The sequence below is a fragment of the Cryptotermes secundus genome, unplaced genomic scaffold (assembly GCF_002891405.2).
Source record: "Cryptotermes secundus unplaced genomic scaffold, Csec_1.0 scaffold548, whole genome shotgun sequence".
NCBI classification, from domain to species: Eukaryota; Metazoa; Arthropoda; class Insecta; order Blattodea; family Kalotermitidae; genus Cryptotermes; species Cryptotermes secundus.
This window is the reverse complement of record NW_019732380.1, coordinates 2,783,061-2,806,312: the sequence shown is the minus strand read 5'-3', so window position 1 is coordinate 2,806,312 and position 23,252 is coordinate 2,783,061. Positions and strand designations below refer to the sequence as shown.

At 42.0% G+C, this 23,252-nt stretch overlaps 1 protein-coding gene across 1 annotated transcript in view; it reads right to left on the bottom strand.

Moving 5' to 3' along the window:
- Positions 1-23,252, bottom strand: part of LOC111867643 (protein dimmed) — a 202,340-nt gene that overhangs the window by 13,011 nt on the left and 166,077 nt on the right. Inside the window, exon 3 of the mRNA XM_023857660.2 lies at positions 17,194-17,404. Within this exon, the coding sequence (XP_023713428.1) occupies positions 17,194-17,394 (201 nt within the window). The 5' untranslated portion in view covers positions 17,395-17,404. The remainder of the gene's footprint in view (positions 1-17,193; positions 17,405-23,252) is intronic.

Sequence of the window (23,252 nt, the reverse complement as noted above, 5' to 3'; positions counted from 1 at the left end):
CCCCAAATGTCATTTTATTTACAATATGTCCCACATTACTTGAGTTGGGATCGAACCCAGGCCGCATTAGCGGGAAACCGAAGTAATAGATCTTGGTTACCATAATACATTGCATATCTTTCATAAATTTGATGTCTGTGCAAACTTAACAGTAATATTTATGTACGCGCTTCACACACACACACACACACACACACATGAAATGATTATTTTACTTCACTGGTATTTTATAATTACGCTAGATGTTTCAGCCTTAACAAACCGTCATCAGAGGAGGGTCAAAACACAGACTGCCAGGTTCACAGCCATCATACAGTAAATTAATTGATAATTTCCAGTGTTGGTTCCGTCACTTGCCTTACTGTGTATAGGAAGTACAGAGTGTCGGGATGAAAGGTATCCAAAATAAATTATTATATATAAGAAAGAATTTATTATACACATTTATGGGTTACACAATTACAAAGGGAAACTACCAAAGTTTTTTTTTTCTGAGTATATAACTTTCTCACTAAATTTAAATGTGGGCTCCCTTGATGGCTCGATAAATATCCATACTTGAAGCATGTTTGGTGTTACCATAGCCACAGCGTCCCTTATGCGGGCTTTCAGGTGTTGCAGGTAGTTGATCTTAACCTGTTCTTAACATAACCCCACAAGAAAAAATCCGCTCGAGTTAAATCTGGCTACCTAAGAGGCCAAGCGATTGGTCCATCTCTGCCAATTCACATCCCAGATATCTCTCTGTACAGGTGCTTCGTAACATGGTGCTTACATGCGCCTAAGCCAGGTATAAAAAAGTCCAGAGTTTTCCTTTCAGATGACATAAACCGGATACGTGAATGATAATTAGTTTCCAACATATACATTTTTTATTTTGGATACTTTTGATCCGGACTTTCTATATTTTATAACCGATGGCCATAACATAAGAGTTCAAGTAGAATACGTAAAAAGGTTGAACAAAATAATGGAGAAACTACAGATACTGTACACATTTCTTTATTAACATGATGGTGTTGGACCGCCTTTCATCTTCACTGCAGCCGCAATCCGTTTTGGAATGGACGCGTTTTGAATGCAAGTTTTGAACAGTCTGTAGCGGAATTTTATATCATTCTTTTTGAATAACATCTTCAAGTTCCTTTAGAGAAGTTGGAGGTGGAAATCTGTTCCTCACTCTAGTCTCCAAAACTGACCAGAGTGGTTCAATGATGTTCAAATCTGGTGATTGTGCTGACCTGGGAAGATGGTGAAGTTCATCCTCATGCTTTTCAAACCACGACTGAACAGTTCCAGCTGTGTGAATGGAGGCTTTGTCGTGTTGGAAAACTGCATCGTTGTGCGGCAATAACGTCTGGATCATGGGATGTACCTAATTACCCAACCTGTCCACGTACTCCCTTACAGTAATTCGGCCATGAAGGGTAATGATGGAACCAACAGATATTGCTGTTCAAACCATCACAGAACCTCCCCGTGTTTCACTGTTGAAACCAGGCCTTCCGGAATGTAGACTTCCTTGAGTGTTCTCCAAACGTAAACTCTTCCTGATGTAGGAAACAGCGCGAAGGATGACTGATCTGATCATATCACGCGCGCGTTTCCGGTTGTCTGATGTCCAGGTTTTATGTTCATGACACCATCCTTCACACATCTGAGCATTGCTTTCAGTAATCAGAGGTTTGTAGCCCTACTGTGGATGTTGAATTTGTGAAGCTCACGTCGGGCAGAGTCTTCACGATGAATATTCAGTTCTGCTCTCCTGTCACCTATGTTGCAGTAGTTCTGGGAGTTTTTGAAACAGTCCTTCTCAATATAAGACGATCTCTTTCCGTCAGTGTTGATTTTCGCTGATGTTGTCTTCCCATGATTCGTCAGGGGAGTAGGGTAGCTGTTCTAACGCAGGGATCTTGTGCTTCGCCAGAAACGTCTTGATAGACAGTACGTTGTGTGTCGGCGCATTGTCATGGTGAAGAATCCATGAGCACTGCTTCAAAATTTCAGGTCTTTCTCTTTTCACCCGTTCACGAAGAATTGTCAAAACCTCCTTGTAGTAGACCTGGTTAACGGTCTGACCTTCAGGCACCCAATCGATAAGAACAATCCCTCGCTAAACAATCACCATTGCTTTGAAATTTTACTTGCTCTTCCGTGATTCTTTTTTCTTGGTGACCTGGGACTCTTCCAGTGTATAGATTGGCGCTTAATTTCCGGGTCATATTGAAAAAAAAAGCATGATTCATCACAAGGTATTACATTTCCTAAAATTTTGGTTCATTTTCAGTGTTTTGAAGGATGTCAGCAAATACGGGTATGTTCATTCGAGTTTCCTTTTGCTCAACAGTGACGATTCTCGGTACCCTCTCCGAGCGCACTTTTTTTCATATTAAAATGTTCATGTAAAATCTGTCGAACACTTTCTTTATCAGTGTTAGCTCATTCAGCAACCGCTCGAATGCTCAAGCGAATTTTTTTCTGAAAAATTTCACCGACTTTTTCAATGTAAACATCTGTTTTTACGCCCAAGACGAACCGGGACGCAGATTGTCTTCGATCTCTCCCCGTCACTCTTTAAAGCTTTTGAACCATTCGGAAACTTGAGTACGAGATAGACATTCATCACCATAAACTTCCGTCAACAAACTGTATGTTTCTGTAGCGGATTTTCCAAGTTTTGCGGGGAATTTCACATTGACACGCTGCTCTACTTCAGCACTTAGCATAATTCCGACGGAGCTCACATTGACACGTTACTCTGCTTCAACACTTAGCATAATTCCGACGGAGCTCACATTGACATGTTGCTCTACTTCAACACTTAGCATAATTCCGACGGAGCTCACATTGACACGTTGCTCTACTTCAACACTTAGCATAATTCCAACGGAGCTCACATTGACACGTTACTCTGCTTCAACACTTAGCATAATTCCGACGGAGCTCACATTGACACGTTACTCTACTTCAACACTTAGCATAATTCCGACGGAGCTCACATTGACACGTTGCTCTACTTCAACACTTAGCATAATTCCAACGGAGCTCACATTGACACGTTACTCTACTTCAACACTCAACATAATTCCGACGGAGCTCAGATACACGGTTCGCTTCAAATAAAGGCTGCTACCACACTGTTGGCCATGTGGCCTTGGAAGTCCTAGGGTTGATGGAGAGGAGAGGACAGGATAAAATGCCACCCCGCTCGCTGTTGCCAAGGCCACAGAAAGTCGGCAAAGAAATCAGTCCGGCTATTTTATAGCCGCTCCGCGTAATTAACGGTTATAAATCACACAGTAATATACACATAAAACAGAACTTGGCAGTTATACGTGTAGAGATAATTGGCTTACAGAAGCTGTCGAAGTCGATTTTTCTGCGTGCGGAGAAGCAAGTACACAAAGCCGCATTTTTGCGAATATTGCAGCCAACATTGTAAGAAGTATTACGCAAATTGCAGAAATGGCGTTAACCGGTGAAACAGGCCCTGGGTCAGTATCGAAAACTACGAATACTTACCATGTTCCTTTTTCATCGGTAAATTATTACACCAATTATAATTATTAATCTCAAGGCCTCTTCCGAGTGAATTATCCTGTAGTTCATGTAACTAACAGGGGGAAACACTATTTTGTAAACTATCCTTTTCTTCTATGTATAAACATCACTCACTCATGGAGCTGAGCCGAGCCCTTCTTGAGAAGCCGCCAATTGTGCAGTTACTCAAGAACTTCCCAGCATTTTATGGAACCCGGAGGTTCATTACCGTGTTCACAAGATCCCTCCAGCTGTCCCTATTCACAGCCAGATCAATCCAATCCAAACCACCCCATTCTACCTCTCTTAAGATCTGTTTTAATGTTATCCACCCGCCCACGCATTGATCTTCCTAGTGGCCCCTTTCCATCTGGCTTTCCCACCAATATCCTACATGCATTCTTCTTCTCCCCCATTCGCGCTACATGCCCTGCCCATCTCACCCTGCTTGACTTGATCATTCTAATTAGAAAACTGAAAGAGTACTTCATATATTAAAAGTCACAAAAAGGAAAGAGAACTGTTGCAATTTAAACAGTTGAAGGCATGACGTCAGTGTGTCCAGGGATGTATTCTTTGGTCTGGCCGTGCAATGTCTGAATAGTTTCTCGTTTATCTCGTGCGATACGCTAGGAGACGCCACAACCATTTTGTAGATAGTGTTGCTATCAACTGTTGTATTAATTATGTCTGCAGAGGGCGACTTTGATCATACATGAATCTGAAATATGGTTATTGGATTTGTGGTTCTCACAGAGGACACTATGAGGATTTCTGTGTCCTGGGATATAATTCCGCGTAGTCCTTTGAAATTCGACCAACGTTTAAGAAGAAAATATCGCTTCCATCTTCAGGGACGAAGAGTAAGGAAATTTAAGATACTAGCACGAAGTAGTATTTTTCTCTGCTTGCTGCCTGCTTCATGCTGGCTTCTTGGATTATGAGGTAATATTTGTGACTTGTATCCGGGCAGTGCTCGGTTCGAATCTCTACCCAAACGACTATCCTGTCTGGGGATCTTTTGTCATTTTCCTGAGTCTCTTCAGGATGATCCCGTTTTACGTCATAACCGCTTCCTTCCAAATCCTTTCAATACGTTACTCGGTAACAATCCTATCGTTCGACGCTATATTGACTGAGATACTGACACAACAGTCAACTAACTAGAGGCAGGGTAGCGCAGTCTTTATAGCGTCTGGCTACGGGCTGGCCTACTGAAGGGTCGGAGTTTGAGTCCCGGTAAGGTAAAGAATTTTCACTTCTCCAAATCGTCCAGACTGACTCTGGGTTCCGCATAACCCCGTATCCAATGGATACCAGGGGCTCTTTTCCCGGGGGTAAAGCAGCCGGGGCGTGAAGCTGACCACTCACCTCTAGCTAGTGCCGAGGTCAAGAAAATGTGTATCTATACTCCACTCCCCCACACGCCTTCATGTCGTAGTGCTTAATTAGTTATGCACAGGGACAGCTTTACCTTACCTTATAGTGAACCAACTAACTCTTTGGGGCCGAGTCCTGCGTAAGAAACCACAAGCAGCTTAGCTACCCAAGAATTTCTGAACCTTTGGAACCCAGACGTTCATTACTGTGTTCACAAGAGCTCACCACTGATCCATGACACGAGCCAGATGAATCCAGCCCATACCTGCCTTTCCTATTTCTCTAATATCAATTTTAATTAATTATCACCTCACCTGCGTCTAGGCATTCCTGGTCGTGTTTTTCCTTCTGGATTCCCCACCAAAAGCCTGTATGCATCCCTCTTCTGCCACATGCGTACAAACCATAAATATATCGCGAAGTTATTGTGATTAAATCAATCACGATGAGATGGGCTAACATGTAGCATGCATTAAGCGATGAAACATAGATTTTAATCTGAAAACCTGAGGGGAAGAACTACGTGTAGTTGTGAGAATATGACCTACATATGATGGTAATATTAAAATGATTTTTGAAGATATTTGATGTTACGTGGTTAATTAGATTCAACTGGCTTAGAACAGGGTCCAATGGCGTATTTTCGTAGTCTCGGTAATATAGATTTGGTTTCCGAAAGAGTAGAATTTGTTGAACAGCTCAGCAAATATGAACTTTTCAAGAGAGATTCTGCCCCTTGCAGTAAGACAAACATCTATCGTATGAGCTCTAAAATAATGCATTTTACGAACACTTCCAGCTAGGCGTTATTTCCAAAAGCGACATTTCGTATCCCAGAGCACAAACATGTTATATTTACACACTGCAGAATATGGTTTTCAGTTCGGACTCTGCTCTTTAGCATTGTAGTTTCAAGGCATTAATAACTACACCGTCCCTGGTACCTAAGTCCCTGGAATATGATACAGAGCAGTCACAAAGCCACCAGCCGTGTTCTGTAACACGGGAGAGCATTATAAGGCGCAGCTGTTAAAGCTGATCGTTTGTAACGTATGGAGCACTTCGTTTCTGTGTACACGATGGATCTGGTGCGTCTGTCTATCTACCGGCCACCGACAGTTTGCGGAAGATGGTACACCCAGCTAACTAACTAACTGACGTACCGAGTGACTTAGTTACTGACTGACTGACTATTATTTTAGTCTAGTTTCATTATTTTGAAAAAATAAAAAGGATTATGAGATCACCTTGTTGTCTGTGTGTCCCCTATAACGTTGTTACGCAACGGCTCAGTAAACACTTTCCCACAGCAAAGAATATACACGCAACAATAGAAGAATTGTTGGACGCGTTGTTTTCTATGATCTCCATGCCGTATTAATTGAAAGTAAACGATTAATTCTTTTGCGAACTTCTTGTTAAAGAAATGGGGTGTGTGGATTGGATTCATCTGTCCGAGGAAACAGGCCATTGGTAAGATTTTGTGAATACGGTAATGATCTTCCGAGAGAATGTCGAGAATTTTGACTTCTGGGCGAATATTGGCTTTTCAAGAAGGACTCTGCTGTGTATAGGGAGATATATATTTAATCGAAACTCGTCAATGTTTTCGACAGTAAAATGTACATAAGAATTTTAATTTCTATATAATTTGTAATGAATAATCCATAACTTCATCATACTCACAGTAATATACAAGATTTTTCATTTAATTTCTTTATTGTTAATTTTAACTCAGATTAATGAAATCCATAGTTTTTTATTTACAGTTATACGTAGTTTTTGTTTATTCGTTGCATGTGAATGAATCTTATATTCGTGGAACCTAATCATGTATATAAAAGATATGCTTTAAATAACGTTGAAAATGGATGGATATAGAATACATTGAAGCCCACAGATATTGGGAGAAGTTTCCAGAGTTTCGTCTCACACTGTCGGTGTTCTGAACGCAAGTTTATACAAGGTCGACTCATTATCTGTTCGAACAAGCCCTAGTGCCATGGCGGTCTAATCCTTTTAGCGTATATCTGCACTTGTATGCCCCCAGCTCCAGACTCTTGGAAAATGAAAGTGATGACACGGTTGTGTTGCATGAAGGGAGTTTTACAAAGTTCGGCACCTTTTGAAATTTCTCTAATTTAAAACGTATTTCATTTTTTAAGTGTGATGTAAATAATATTACTGCAATGTCCTGTCAGTATATAAACTAATACAGCTCTGTCATTCTTAGGTCCGAGTCCCGCGGGACTCACGACCATATTTTACTGTCTCAGATTCGAGAATCCCCCAACCTGGCCGGCCAAGTTACCGTATTTATACCCCGCTCCCCCCCGGAACAAGACGGTCCGGTTGTAACTCCAGTCACTTGGTTCCCTTTTCGTTTCCTTCTACGAATCTCAGGGCTACGGTGGAGGTATTCGACCGCGCCTCCACACGGGATGACAAATAATCGGGGTAGGAAATGGCGTTATTTTAGGACTGGCCAATCAGTTCGTCTTGGCATGAAGTCCCTTGAGATCCACGACCAGCAATTTGTTTTTCTTTCCGACTGAATACTTGCTTTCATAGTCCTTATATAACAACCTCTCTGACAAGAGAATGCGTCTGTTCTTTACAATTTCTGCTGGGCCTTGCCAGCGCAGTCATTCTCAGGTCTGTGTCCCGCGGGACTCATGAGCATATTTTACTGTCTCAGATTCGAGACCCCCCAACCTGGAGGACCAGGTACCCGTATTTACAACCCCCAGGAACAGAGTGGCCCAGCTATGTCCCAAGGCATTGAGTTCCCCAAGAAGTAATCGCCTAAGTATTGAGTGTTTGATACAGTACGGCCCACATAGGAAACACCGTGTCCTACAGTTCTTCTATTGTTGCGTGTGTATTCTTTGCCACGAGAACGTTCTTATCGAACCGTTGCCCAGAAACATTATGGGGACACACAGACAGGCTGATGACCTCAAAAGCCTCCTTTAATATTAACAAAATAAGTGAGTAGACAAAAAATCTCTTAACATCCCAAAAAGACAGTAAATAATTCAAGGAAATTGTTATAATTACGTTTAAATTTAAAAAAATTCTGTTCCCCTCACCTATTGAGAAAGTATAAGAATATAGAAAAAAATAAAACAAACTCCGTGGCTTTAGTCCGCAGGGAACTATTCCGACCGAGCGACCGCCACTTGTCAGCGAAGTTAGTGCCAACTTTAGCGGATAGAGGGTGTCGCGTGGTCAGCGCAACGGATCCCCACGGCCGTTAATTTCGGTTTTCTAGACCGGAGCCGCTATTTCCTTGAAATAGCTCCTCAATTACCCTAACGAGGCTGAGTGGACCCCGTTCCAGACCCACTGCTTTATTGAGAATATATGCCTATATAGAGATGGCAGTGATTTACAAACTTAAAATGGCTGACAAGCAAAAAAATATGCTACTAAATTTATAAAGAAATTATCGTTAGTGTAAATGAACAATTGCTGAGAAATAATCTTTATAATACATACCAGAAAGACGAATTCAGTTACGATTAGATCATACACGTTCCTAGGCTTTCGTGGTCTAATGCAGACTCTTCCTGTCCCTCGCGTTTTTACAGATCATGTTCCTTTTCACCTTCTCACAACTCTGCTACATCCTCACCCTAATTGCTCCAACCATTACGATTGAAACCAACATGTTACGAAGGGAACTTCGGTATCTACCTCCAAGACTGTACAATGTTTCAGAAGATCATAATCTTTGTTAGTTGACAATGTCACGTCAGATCAGTCTCTCGGTCACCCTATGAAGTCACTTGACACAAACTTGGCAGATGGGGACATCTGTCGCTGCAGTCACGTGTGGTTAGGTCAGACGGTTATGTCGCGTCACCTCAGTGAGGCACTTCAAGTTAGACGACTCGGAAAACTGTAACTTATATAACGATACACTAATTTGTTAAAACTGTACAAACTAGGTAGAGCTATCCTTGTAAAAGGCCGTGGAAGCCCACAGGTTTGTGAGACGCCGAGGCTCCAATATTTTCTAGACAATCGGCTCACAGATGAAGGTGAGGTTGTCAACATTACGCGTTTTATTTTCAGTAGTTGGCAGTCGTGTTTACTACTTTGATGTCACAGAATATTTTTTTTTTCCATCCATTCCTCTTATGCCCTTATATGGGTGTCGAGGTTTTCTTTTATTGTTTTAATCATTTCGCAACGATGGGACTCCTTGGGCGAGTGACCTGCCCGTCGCAAGGCCGCTACCTAAACACAGGACAGCACAGACACAGAAAAAAGCGCACATGGACATCCATGCCCTGAGTGCGATTCGAAACAACAGTGCTCATTTGTTCAGAAGAATTTCCCGCCCTTTTTAACAACCGGAAGGTTCATTACAGTGTTCACAAGAGCCTGCCCCTGGCCCTGTTACTAAGCCATACGAAACCGCTATGTCCCCTTATTTTTAAAATACGTTTTCATATTTCCTTCCTATCGATAGCACACTGACTACGGGCTGGACGACCGAAGAGTAGGAGTTCGAGTCCCGGTCGAATCAAGAATTTTCTCTACTCTACGTCGTTCAGACTGCTTCTGGGTCCCACCCAGCCTCCGATCAAATGGGTGCCGGGGGGCTCTTTCCCCGGGAGTTAAGCGACCGGGGCTTGAAGCTGACCACTTACCTCGAACTAGTGCCAAGGTCAATAAAACTTCCAATAAAATGCATTTCTCATCTTTCCAATTCAAAATTCTTTCTCTTAACAGTAGCCCATATTCATTAATTTAATATGTAGCGACTACATGTGGCGATGCAAAACACAGGAACACAAATCCGCGTGTTCAGTCAGGTGTCGCATGGATCTGACCAGAAGCTATGATGGCTTAGGAGTGTTACAGAACACAAGCGGCTACAAGTTATTTGCTTTGGGTTAATTACAGAATTTAAAATTAGAAATAAATGGAGGTGCTTTAAGTCTGAGCATCACTTCATTCCAGTTAAAGTAATGATCAAATTATAAGGCAGTCTACCAATCCTTAATAACTGATAGCGTACTGAGTTTCCAGTTGCAACTCTGATATGAAATGAGACGATTCACTGGGCTAGGAAACTCCTACAGCTGTAATTTAGCTTAATGTACTTACACGTTTAATTAGTATTGCTGTGTCTCTCGACTCTGTTCGTCTAGTATTCCGAACAGAATACAAGGCTTCGGAAACTCCATCTGTTGTTGTCCTCATGTTAAAATTTGGAGAAACACCTACTGAGTTAGAACAGTTCGTTTTTTTAATGGATCCAAATTAATAGGTGCTCCTCCAACTTTCCACCTGATGATGGAAACAGTTTCAGTTTCCGAAATATGTTCTGTTCGGAATACTAAATGGTGGACAAAATTAACAAACCCATTAATATTATGTGGCCGGTCACGGTAGCCGAGCGGTCTAAGGCATGTACTGTCTTCGCTCGCTTGGAAACCGGGCTCGTGGGTTCGAATCCCACTCAGGGAATGGATGTTTAGTTTATGTGTGTGTGTTCTTCTGTGTTTGTATACAGGTAGAGGCCTTGCGACGAGCTGATCACCCGCCCAAGGAGTCCTACCGAATGTGTAAGATCTAGAAAAACCGAAGTGAACGGAGAAGTTCATGGAGGTAGGCCTAGGTCCACTGGAGCTGTAGTGGCAAAGAAAATAAAATAATATTATGTAATTCACAAAGCTATCCCTGTAACAGGCCGTGGAGGCCCATAGGATTGTGAGACGTCGAGGCTCCCACATTTTCTAAACAATCGGCTCCCAGTTGGCGGGTGAGGTTGTCAGCCTTACGCACCGGCCGCCCTTTACCCCCAGGAATATTCCTGGTACTCATTTCTGTTAGAGGCTGTGTCGTACCCAGGGCCATAGTGCGGCTGGAAGGATTAGCATAATCGAATAAATACTGTGTCCGAAAACTAATGACGGCGTTTCAGGATTTTTTTTGTCTCCAGATACATAAAGAACTTATTATAATGGATGCTGTACCCTTACTATCCTAAGACTCAAAACAGTTTCACAAGCTGCCTCTAGCAACATGGCGCCGTGCCGCATTTCGTAAGACATGTAGTGCAAGTTGTTAGTGAAACATTCCCTATATATATATACAGGGTGATTCATGAAGTTTTACCCCGGCTTATGGTACATATTCCTGGGGTTATTTCCTGCAAAATTTCCTTGTAAACTTGTGGTCGATTTTCAATAGTTACGCAGTAACAATAGATTTTCGAAACGGATCATTGTGGATGCAGCGCTATGCTTCAGCGTGGGCGACCATATGTTCCAGTCAGCTAAGGTAGACCGGTTTGAATGTTGCGCGTAGGTAGATAGGCAGAGCGGCTCATACGCGTGCGACGCATTGTGTTGACGTGCAGGGAGACATTTTTGAAAATCTTATGTAAATCCAGTCGTCTTCTAAAGCACTACAGTTTAAAGGAAACAGATTGACAGAAGGGTGTGATATGCAACCATTGGTTTGTTTACAGAATGGGATGCTGAAAATAATGTAATTTTATAACACAAAATCGATGAAAAATGTTGCATAATGCAAAATTAAGAAATTGAANATTACCTCAGGAATACCCTCCCTAAGGGGGGGTAAAACTTCGTGAATCATCCTATATATACAGGGTGTTTCACGACTTTAGGACATAACTGCAGGATGTGATTTCCTAGGTCTTTGTGATCAAAAAAGTTCATATAAACATGTGTCCGATTTTGGACGGTTACGGACTTATGACACTTTTAAACTCAGAATAGAAGGTAACGATTACTGACAATAAACGGAACAAAATAATAAACCAGCATAATACATGATACATTTAAAGTATGAATGTAAAGTTAACTTCGTAAAATTACCTCTAATTTGACTTTATTGGTGCTTAAAGCTGATTTTCGAAAATGCCACCGCCGGCCGAAACACAGGCTGCCGCTTGGTTGTGAACCGCGCCGGACATACCAACCCACCACACCTTAGGCAGCTCTCAAGTGTATAGATAACGAGAAAGCTCTGTCTGTAGCTTGCTAAAGATAGCGACCCGCCAGCTGACAGACGCGGTTCACACGAGGGCGTGTACAGGAATGAAAAAACGGTCATAACTCCGTAACCGTCCAAAATCGGACGGATAGCTCAGTGGGTATAGCAACTGGACTATAGACTGGACACCCGAAGAGTCTGGGTTCGATTTCAGGTAGAGGCAAAAGATTTTTTTCTTTTCTCCGTAAATTCCAGACCAGCTCTGAGGCCTATACAGCCTCTTATCCAATGGATATCAGGTCCTCTTTCCCCGGGGATAAAGCGGCTGGAACGTGAAGCTGAACACATTTCTCTATCTAGCGTCGAATCCAAGAATGTTGGAGCTGTATCTCCACTCCCATATACGTCTTCATGGAGTGGTGCTTAATTAAGTCCAAGGACAAATTTACCTTACATATTTACCTTCAGAAATATCTTAAGAAGAATTTTACAGGACAGTTAGTTAGTTAGTTAGTTAGTTAGTTAGTTATTGGAGAGGGTGGGTTTCCCCATGCACTTAGACCTATATTGGTCCATTTCTGTTGACAGTTACACGAATTATAATAATTATTGACCTGCTCGTGTTAGTAATACGGTGCTATTTACTGCTGTCATTCATGGTGTATTTATAGAGACTCGAACCGGGAAGCGAATACCGTGCCGAAGGTTTTCCGTTATTTCCTTTAAACTATCAGGTTTTCTCTTGCAGTTAATATGAAATTTTGTTTCACATAACTAAATGCTATTCTTTGACGTTTATACGAAGTGTAACGCGAGAATTCGTCAATTCAGCCTTAGTAAAACGAGGAGTCTGTTACATAACTGTCCTCCAGCGCATCATTCCACCCCTCTCCCATGTCACTATAACGTTCCTGCTACCTGTAAATCAAGTCTTCATAATGTCACATGTATGAGTGTAACTATAGACAGGGTGTGGATTGGTGATGGAATTCATTGACAACTTACAGATCACAACTATAAGTAACTATATCACTATTGCTAATTCGTGCATTCAGCAGTTCACTGCAGCACGTACTAAATCTTCTCAGTCTGCTATGTCTTCACCAGCCGTTGCCTGGCAACGGCTTTAACGGCTGACCTTTCCCTTACTCTGTGTTCCCGAACTATTCCAGTGGCTCAGCTACCAGCTTCTAACAGCAACAGCTCTTAAGGAGTGAACTTCATCAGTCCTTTAACTGATTCACTCATCAACCAAGTCCCTCCACTTCACCCAACTCAACTCGACTAACCTCGCACTACTGTACTCTACTCCCTAAATAACACCGGCACGGACCACATGAAAAACACATCCCTTCTGTTGTTGTATGCGTGTATGTTGCGGGAATTGCCTAGCAACGGCCGCTGTTTACACAGTCACCACTTAGCAATGGGTCTACATGCTGCATTAATGATGGCTGTTGACTTAAGCATTAAAGGAAACGGTTGTGCATCTTTGGGTTCAGAGTTCCACTTCTGCTATAAATATCGGGTGTACGCATGAAAGGTATCCAAAATAAAAAATGTATATCTCGGAAACTAATTGTCATACATGTATCCGGTTTATGTCATCGGAAAGGAAAACTCTGAAAGTTTTTCTTTCATGCCCGGCTTACGCGCATGCGCCGCCGCATTTCTGCCGCCATGTTAGAAATCACATGGACAGAGAGATGGCTGGGAGATGGATCGGCAGAAGTGGACCAATCGCTTGGCCTCGTAGGTCGCCAGATTTAACTCCACTGAATTCTTTCTTGTGGGATTATGTGAAGAACATTGTGTACCAGGTTAAGATCAAAGACCTGCAAAACCTGAAAGCCCGCATAAGGGACGCTGTGGCTACGGTAACACCAAACATGCTGGATCATCTGGATATTTGTCGTGCTACCAAGCTCCCCACATTTAAATTTACTGAGAAAGTCATATACTCAGAAAATCTTTGATAGCTTCCCTTTGTAGTGGTGTAACCCATAAATGTGTATAGTTAAAGCTTTCTGAGATACAATTATTTTATTTTTTATATATTTCATCCGGTTACTCTGTATTTTAGAACTGCACAGTTTCAATATGTAAACAGAAGGACCTCGCAGCAAAATATGGACATTTAAATACATAAACATCGAATGAAAGAAGTCTGACGTAAACAATAGAACAAAACTTAGCACTTTAAGTTTATATAATTGAATACATTGGATATTAAACTGATATTTGTAGTGAGAAGTTGAGCTCTGATATTTTTACCATCATTTGAATTTGTGACAAAATTGATTTACAGTGTTTACGACCTGATCGCTTTATGATATCAGAGCTCATCACTTACCAGAGATGATAGGAACTGCACGGCAAAGGCTCCTTATTTTAGAGAGTGCAATTTATCTTTGGACCTGTCGCGCCTAAACTAGGTCGGAAAGTAGCAAGTAGCAGCAGCAAATAATGTAAAACCAGGTTAGAAGGATAAGACAATTAAACGCTTAAATTAGGGTGCTTACAGTAATGGCTTTAATATTCACGTGATCTAAAATATATTATCAAGAATTCAGGCCGATTTTTCTTAACAGCGATTGAAGAGTAAGAGATGGAAGTAACTGTAACTTTTATGTTTGTGTATCTAAAACACTAACGATAGGAAAGAGATGTTTTGAAAATGAGGCACAGTTCAGATATTTGGGAACGACTATAACAACTCAGAACCTGATTCAGGAGGAAATTAAGAGGAGATTGAACTCGGGTAATGCTTGCTACCATTCAGTCCAGAAGCTTTTGTCTTCTAGTCTGCTGTCCAAAAACATAAAAATAAGAATATACAAAACTATAATTTTGCCTGTGGTTCTGTATGGGTGTGAAACTTGATATCTGACATTAAGGGAGAACATAGACTGAGGGTGTTTGAGGAGAGAGTGTTGAGGAGAATATTTGGACCGAAGAGGGATGAAGGGACAGGAGGTTGGAGAAAACTGCATAATGAGGAGCTTCATAACTTGTACTCTTCCCCAAGTATAATTAGAATGATCAAGTCAAGGAGGATGAGGTGGGCAGGTCATGTAACATGTTACTCTGTTAGAATTAGGATCGTTAGATAGAATATATTAAAAGGTACTGAAATTCCCTTATAAATAATAACTTATTTATGATTTATCTTCTCAGAATTTATAATAAAACTGCGTGTAAACTCTACTTATGTTTGTAAAATTATCTGCTCCAAGTTTTTCTTAATCGTAAATTGGGGTTGAACTGAGTTCACTTGGTAGGCCGGCCACTGTGGTTGTACAATTTATCACCCCAGAAAAATAGATGAGCGCGGAGCATTTCGTGGAATTAGAATCGGCAAGGGAAACCGACGTATTCGAAGAAAAACTTGCCCCAGTGTCACTTTTTGTCCACTACAACTCCCACTAGACTAGGCCTGGGACTGAACCCGGGCTCTCATGGCGCGAAGCCAGCGACTAACTATCTGAGATGTGGCAAGACCGTACGCTCAATATTTCTAATATTTTCCGGTCTGCTCCTACTGCGGGCACTACAGACCATGATGACCCTTGGCCTCTTTCACGACTGCTTGCCATTCGACCTTATCATGTGACTTTCATTTCCAATTTCTAAAGCTCATTGTCTTCAGATTCAACTGAATTTATCCACGTGATAGCAGAGGAGCCGACCACCTTTGTGGTCTAGTGGTCAGAGTTTATGACTACAGATCCAAAGGTCCGGGTTCGATTCCCGGCGCTACCAGGTTTTCTGAGAAGTAGTAGGTCCGGATCGGGGTACACTCAGCCTAGCGAGTATAATTGAGGAGCTATTTCAAGGAAGTAGCGGCTCCTGTCTAGAAAACCGAGATTAACGGCCGTGGGGATTCGTTGCGCTGACCACGTGACACTCTCTATCCGCTAAATTTGGCACTAACTTCGCCGACAAGCGGCGGTCGCTCGGTCGCTACAGTTCGCTTGCGGATTCAAGCCACGGAGTGTTTGTTTGATAGCAGAGGAGCCTACTCGTCGAGTGCTCTCTGGTTTATGTAGAGTTAATTTGCTACAAGTGTTCTGCTCCTGCATTCTAAAAGCATGTTCCAACCATCTCAACCGCCCCACTTTGATCTATTTCGCTGAATCTGTTTCATTACTTAATTTATAAATTTCTTGATTACTACAATTATAAATCACTCCGTCCAATGTGACCTGTAAGTTTTTTACTACATAAAAACTTAACACACTTCTGAACAGTGAAAACAGCACAGCAGCCACGAGCAAACCCTGGACGATATAAAGAACCTCCACATCAAGATAACCAGGTGGCACAATATCTGCCCCATATAAGAAAGACGATGGGAGGACGAACACGAGCCTGCATGGTTTACGAATTTTAATTATTGACAATCTAAAAAACTTTTAATTAGCATCAAGGATTTTTATACAATTTTTTAATTTTTTTAGAACTTTACATTCCCAGGAAACTGCTGTGTTTGTGAAATGTTCTATTCTGTGTACTATGCATTGTAACATATAAGCGTACGTACTTTACGTGTAAACAAATTATGTGATAGTGGTTTCCTATTTGTAGTGATGTTTGCCCTCTGAAGATGGTCCACAGAGACCGAAACATGTAAGGGTGTTAAGTTTTTATGTAGTAAAAAACTTACAGGTCACATTGGACGGAGTGATTTATAATTGTAATTGTTATTGTGACGGACCAGAATGAAACAAATCAAACTTCTTGATTACTCTTTTATCCCCATATACCATTTTCCTGAACCTGGCTATGAATTCTTTTTAATGTTCTTTAAAATGACACGCAGTAGCGTAATTGGTTGAGGTACTACGCTACAAGCCGGAAGGTCGCGGGCTCGATTCCCGATATCATTGGATTTTTCTATTTAACTGAATCTTTCAGCCGCACTATGCCCCCAGGGCCGATTCAGCCTCTAACATAAATGAGTACCAGGAATCTTCATGTGGGTAAAGAGCGGCCGGCCGGAGTGTAAGGCTGACAACCTCACCGCCATCTCTGAGCCGATTGTCTAGAAAATCTGGGAACCTCAACGTCTCATAAACCTATGGTTCTGTTACAGCGTAAGCTTTACCCTTTTCATCTTATTCTTCTTTCAAATATTTGGAAAATATTTTCGTTTCCCTCCCCCCCCCAATTCTGATACCCGGATTTGAATATATATTCAAATCCGCGTATCAGAATTGCAGCTACACATGGGGGCAGCGGATACGCTAAGTATCAATAAACCTCTAAGCCTGAGAGTTTAGTTTTACTCACGGATGATGAGTCAGTGAGGTCGAGTTCAGGAGCCACGGTGGAAACCGGCCTGGATCTGCGGGCAGAGCGGCTCCTTCTCCCGCCGGAGGACGACTCGTCCGAGCCCTCGTGCTGCTCCCAGCAACCTGCTAGATCCGTGGACTCGCTGCTCGTTGCCATCGCAGCAGCCGCCACTGCATCTTCTGCGGGTTCCGATCGCATCGTCAACGCTCTGAAACACGAAACTAACTTAAGACTGAACTCCCAGGAAGTTAGTATACCGACCTAGCTTTTAGTCTGTGTGCAAGTAAACAGTAATTCAATTTATTGAAGCAAAGCTCTGTGAGGTACGTGATGGCGAAAATTTGAATCTTCTTGCTAGAACCGTTGTTTCGTTCTAAGGGCGACAACCGCTCTAGTAGGCTTACCAAGACAAGATAACTTAAGGGTAAAATGTGAAGTTAACCCTGTATCTAATTAATTAAGCATCAAGCTTTGAAGAAGTATTGCGGAGTGGCGGTATAGCTCCATTATTATTAACCTCGGCGGCAGATGCAGGTAAGTGATCAGTTTGACGCCACGGCCGCTTTACCCTCGTGAGAAGGGCTCACAGTAACCATTGGATAGGAGGCTGTGTGGGACTTACGGCCTGTATGGACACTGTGGAAAAGAGAAAAATCTCTTCTTCCCCTACTAGGACTAGAACCCTGGCCGTCCAACTTCGTAGCCTGTCGCTATACCGATTGAACTATTCCGGCTCTCAAGAGGTACACGGAATTTTACAAGAAAACCTCATGAAAGAAGTAAACTCTGCAGATCAAGGTCAACAAATAAATCCGGAACAGAATGACAGCTCGATCGGAACCAAGATATCTCGTTCGTAACATCAAAACTATAAAAATTTTGATACAGAATTGTAACTTGATCGTGAGAAGTTATAGATAAAAATCTAAACTCCGTGGTCTTAGTCCCCAAGTGAACTATACCGACCAAGCGACCGCCGCTTGTCGGCGAAGTTAGTGCCAACTTTAGCGGATAGATCCCCACGGCCGTTAATATCGGTTTTCTAGACCGGAGCCGCTACTTTTCCATTCAAGTAGCTTCTCAATTATGTTCACGAGGCTGAGTGGACCCCGTTCCACATCCACTATTTCTCAGAAAATCTGGTAGCGCCGGGAATGGAACCCGGGACCTCTGGATTTGCAGCGAGGAACTCTTGACTACTAGACCACAGAGGCAGTCGAAGTTATAGATATACAATCTAAATTTTCGAGTTCATCTTAGAAGATTACTGCTGTCAGAGATATGACACACTGTTGTTTCGTAGATGTTTATCGACGTTTCGGGGAACATACTGCCTCCATTTTCAATATAGAAGAGTTGCTCAAAATGTCGCCTGCCTCAGATATCACGCGTGTTCGACATGTTTATCGTTTTGTTAAAGTGACTGCCCTTGTGTAGTTGGGTTCAACGAAGACGACACAACTTCTTGTTCAATAACAGCAAGGAAATTCTCAAACAGCTGAATTCATTAGATAATCAATGTAGCCTCACATTTATATGAAAATTTAGGGGATAACGGGGCAAACTTCGCTGTGTTGTGGAAATAATATTCTTGTAGAGAAAGCTTTTCGATCAGTGTTGTTATTTGTGCTAATTACAGCGGTTGTTCGCATACTTAGGACAGATGCACTTGTTTTGTATATAAAAACAATTTTCCATAATATTAATTTTTCTCAATGCCATGACGTTGCATTAAGTTGCCTTGTTCCTAGGGGATAACTGGCGGTAGAAAAATTATTTTAAATTTCTCAACTTACACTGAAAATATAAATATTGTGTAAGTCCAATCCCACTTCTGAAATACCAGTTGTCAGGTGTTGGGTGTATAACGCGACAAATAATTTCACGCCTTATTGGAATATAGCGAATTTTATTTCACATTCGCTCTTACAATCACACAATTAACAATCTGACAATTACTGCCATCGGCAGTATCACAAATACTAGACTGCAAATGCTAGACTACAATTGACTGGCGACTTCCTGGATAACTCGTGACTAACTGGTAACTCGTAACTGTTGCCTTGAGAACTGTCTTCGGCGGCTGTGTAGTTCCCTTATAAACCCTCAGCCGGACAACGGGAAAACAGTTACGTAATAGGCACCACTGTTGTCTGGCGCCGTGTTTACAGGTGTTACTGGCAACGCTGTCGGGAGTTGTTTACGGCTATATAGCAAACGCGGCATCCCTTGGCCAATTCACCGCTGTCGGGGTAACGGAAAGAGTGTTGACTTGCCTATTACCCTAGTAACGACAGCGCTCAGATGGTGTTACTTCACCGATGGCGGGGGGGAGGAGTGTCCTGCATAGCGCAACACGTCACAATATAAATATTACACTTTTATAAGTGGCCGTTTTGCCTGCGCAGTTCTAAGACGTCAGGTAGGCCGCGCCATAGCTCAAGCGGTTAGTCGTTGGCTTCCCATCGCGGCGGCCTGGGGTTTCATCCCGGGTCTGGTCAAGTGGGATTTGTGGTGGACAAAGTGGCGCTGGGGCAGGTTTGCTTCGAGTACTTCGGTTTCCCTGCCAATCTTCACTCCACCAATTGTTCCACAATCACCCTCACCTATCATCTGGGGCTGGTACAATAGGCCAGAAGTGGCCGCAGTACAAGGGACCTAGTCCCACCCCACTAGCAATAAAAAAAAAAGGTGTCACGTAAGACGCAACGCTGAAGAGGGCACAGACATTCTGATTTTGTTGCCAGTCTTGTTCTCAGTTTTGGCGGATCGTGCACGGAGCAACATGTTGGAGGGGCTTCTAATTTACACCCCTCTAGCGTTAGCTTTGGGATCAAGAACTAAAAAGAAAAGGCCTAGGTCAAAATGCGCAAAGGCTTGGTTACTTAAACGAAGTAACTTCTCGCATATAAATTTGCTGAAATATTTAACTCTAGAACCGGGTCGTTGGTACAATTATTTAAGGGTGGACAATGAGATTTATTTAAACCTTCTTCATTTGGTAGCGCCAAATATCAGAAAGAATGATTGTGCAATGCAATCCAAATTGCTGACACTCTGTCTGGGAAGTTCTTGGTCCGTTAAAAAGAAAAATCATCGTAGTACCATAAACTTGGTGCATAATTACCGTCTGTTCCATTGCCAGACTTCTGAGAATCCTTGACTTTCTTGAGATCTTTCCGAAAACAACTTCGTAGTGAATTCATTTTTTACCTTTGCTTCCTTTATTGCTTCGGGATCAATTTCCGATAACTTAACTCGTAACTGTTCATAAGCAAGATTTTTTTTTTTACTTCTGATCTTCCACAAACACGGATTACTACGATACAGCTGAATGAATTCGCTCAAAAATACTCGGGGTACGATTCTCAAGTCCGACATATCGAAGTGCACAGTTGGAAAAATTAGTTGAAACTGACGCTAAAACTGTAGGCCCCACACACGATCCAACTTGCTCGCGGACATGCCTGTACACGCACAGAAAAATCAGTCGCTGACGTATTTCAAGCCAAGCCTAATACGGGTACAGGGACGAAAATTCTACCACAGACGGATCGTCTTACCTGACGTCTTAGAACTGCGCAGACAAAACGGACGCTAAGACGGACGGTCTATGGGGCCATTTAGAATGTAATATGTGGTTATGATAACATAACATAACTCCGTGGCGTGTAGTCCCCAAGCGAACTATACCGGCCGAGCGACCGAGCGACCGCCGCTTGTCGGTGAAGTTAGTGTCACTTGGTCAACGCAACGGCTCCTCACGGCCGTTAGTCTTGGTTTTCTAGACCGGAACCGCTATTTCCTTGAAATAGCTCCTCAATTATCCTCACGAGGCTGAGTAGACCCCGTTCTAGACCCACTACTTCTCAGAAAATCTGGTAGCGTCGGGAATCGAACCCGGGACCTCTGGATCTGTAGCCAGAAACTCTGACCACTAGACCACAGAGGTGGATGTGGTTATGATAGTATTTATTATTTGAAAACCTCGATGTGACGCTAACATACAATATTTCTTGCATTTAGAACGTATTTCTCCCGCTTTTTCTCATATAGAACTTACTGTTAAAACAGATCTTTGGAGGGATCTTGTGAAACGTGTACTCAGAACATTGTATTAATCTGCTTTGCTAGTCCTTAAAGAATATTTATTGCCATGGTACCCGCGTTGACAGCAAATTGGTTATGGTTGTTAATTAGCCTTGTTTAAGTTTCAAACACAGAGCCCGTGGATGGTGCCCTGTATACTAATTAACGGAACTAGAAGGGGGTGGCTGCTTAAACCTTCTGACACTTGTTTGTTTGATCAGCGAAGCTGTCCGGGCACGAGCCGCGAGCCGTGACGGAGGAACGCACAAGGAACAAGGGAGGTAGTTTCAAAATTAATTCAGAGGCGAGATTTGCCTTCCTAGCAAACCGTGAAATTGGCAATTTCACATAAACGGACGCTTTATAATATTCAAGAGCTTGCTACTACTCTGTAGGGACCTGTATTCAACTAATTAAAAGTACTAGTTACTAGTTATAAGTAGCATATAAGCAATACAGAAGAAATGTTCTGGCATGAAGGACGATTCTAATTGTATGTGTTAGGTATTTATTATTATTATTATTCTTATTATTATTATTTATTATTATTATTATTTTTAATTGACCACTGTGCTGTTAAGTTTGCACGTGAATAAACAAGAATTGAATTATTGGTATTATTATTATTTTTCTTTGACTGCTAATGGGTTTTTGTCCGATGTAATGGTAACACAATAAGACACAACACAAAAAAAAATAACGCCCTACGCTCGAACAATGCACAGCGCACAAAACTACACAACAATAAGGGATACATACTACGCACAATGAATAACATTACAATACAGTTACACTTACAATTACAATACAAATTTATTTCTCAATACAATACCAATACAAATGTCATTAATTAACATAATAGTTATAATAATAAAGATCTTGTAATAATATTAAAAGGAAAATTAGCATACTATAGACTAATACAGTAACATTTCTTATCTTCGTGGACTGGTGCACTGACTTTTCCCCATTACCTCCCTTTCAGTCCACTTCACATTTATGTAACCTTAACACCTTCACCACAGTTTGCATCCCTTCAATGCACTCCACTTCATTTCACTTTACTCTTTGCTTCACGCCTCTTCACTTTGATGTTGAGAGTTCGTCAGGGAGTAAAGTAGGGACATTAGTCCTGTGGGACTCGGAACTAAGACCCTCTGTGCTGGCGAGGGCCAGCAGCAATTTAGCAGTCAGTCAGAGACGTGAGACAGAAAAAATACAGCGATGGGTCGTCCTGGGCACAGAATCAAGAATGACTGTGCAGAAGAAGACCAGCAGCAATTTACCAGTCAGACAGACAGTAGATTTCGCTGCTTGTTACCTCCTTCATGTTAGCGTTTTTTGACATGCTTATTCTTCGAGCCTGATATTGGAGGCAACCTGCTCCTCCGAAACGTCAGTTGAATTTCAATGGCGTTATATCTCATAACTACGTTGTAAATCCATCAAATCCTAGTACATACAACCAAATATTTCACCAAAGTCTTAAGCTTTACCGCTACAATAATCTGCTCTGTATATAATCTCTTCTGAAGAACTGGCAGGGGACATGAAGCAGAAAAATGAAGCTTGATATTGCTAGATGTTATGAAGCGTGGAAAGGGATGCTTTATATTAAAACACTTGTTACGCATAAATATTATCATAGCGTAGGGTTGAACACAGACAACTAAATTCCAGATTTTATGTACAAGCTAACAGAACATTAAATTCCTGTCAGCTTTTGACAGCTCGTTTTAAGTTATCATCTTTTGACCTGTCTGCTGGAACGAAAATTATGTGGAAGATATGACGAAAAGTATTATGAATTTAACTGGATATAAAACTGCATGAATGAGCAAGCAATTCTGATCTTTATCATACGCAGCTCTTGTAGTTATCTGCTCTACTTTAAAGAATAGTTGGGAGGGGGGGAGAAATAGAGCGCATGCGTCGATGTCCACCCCCCCCCCCCCCCCCACTTTTTA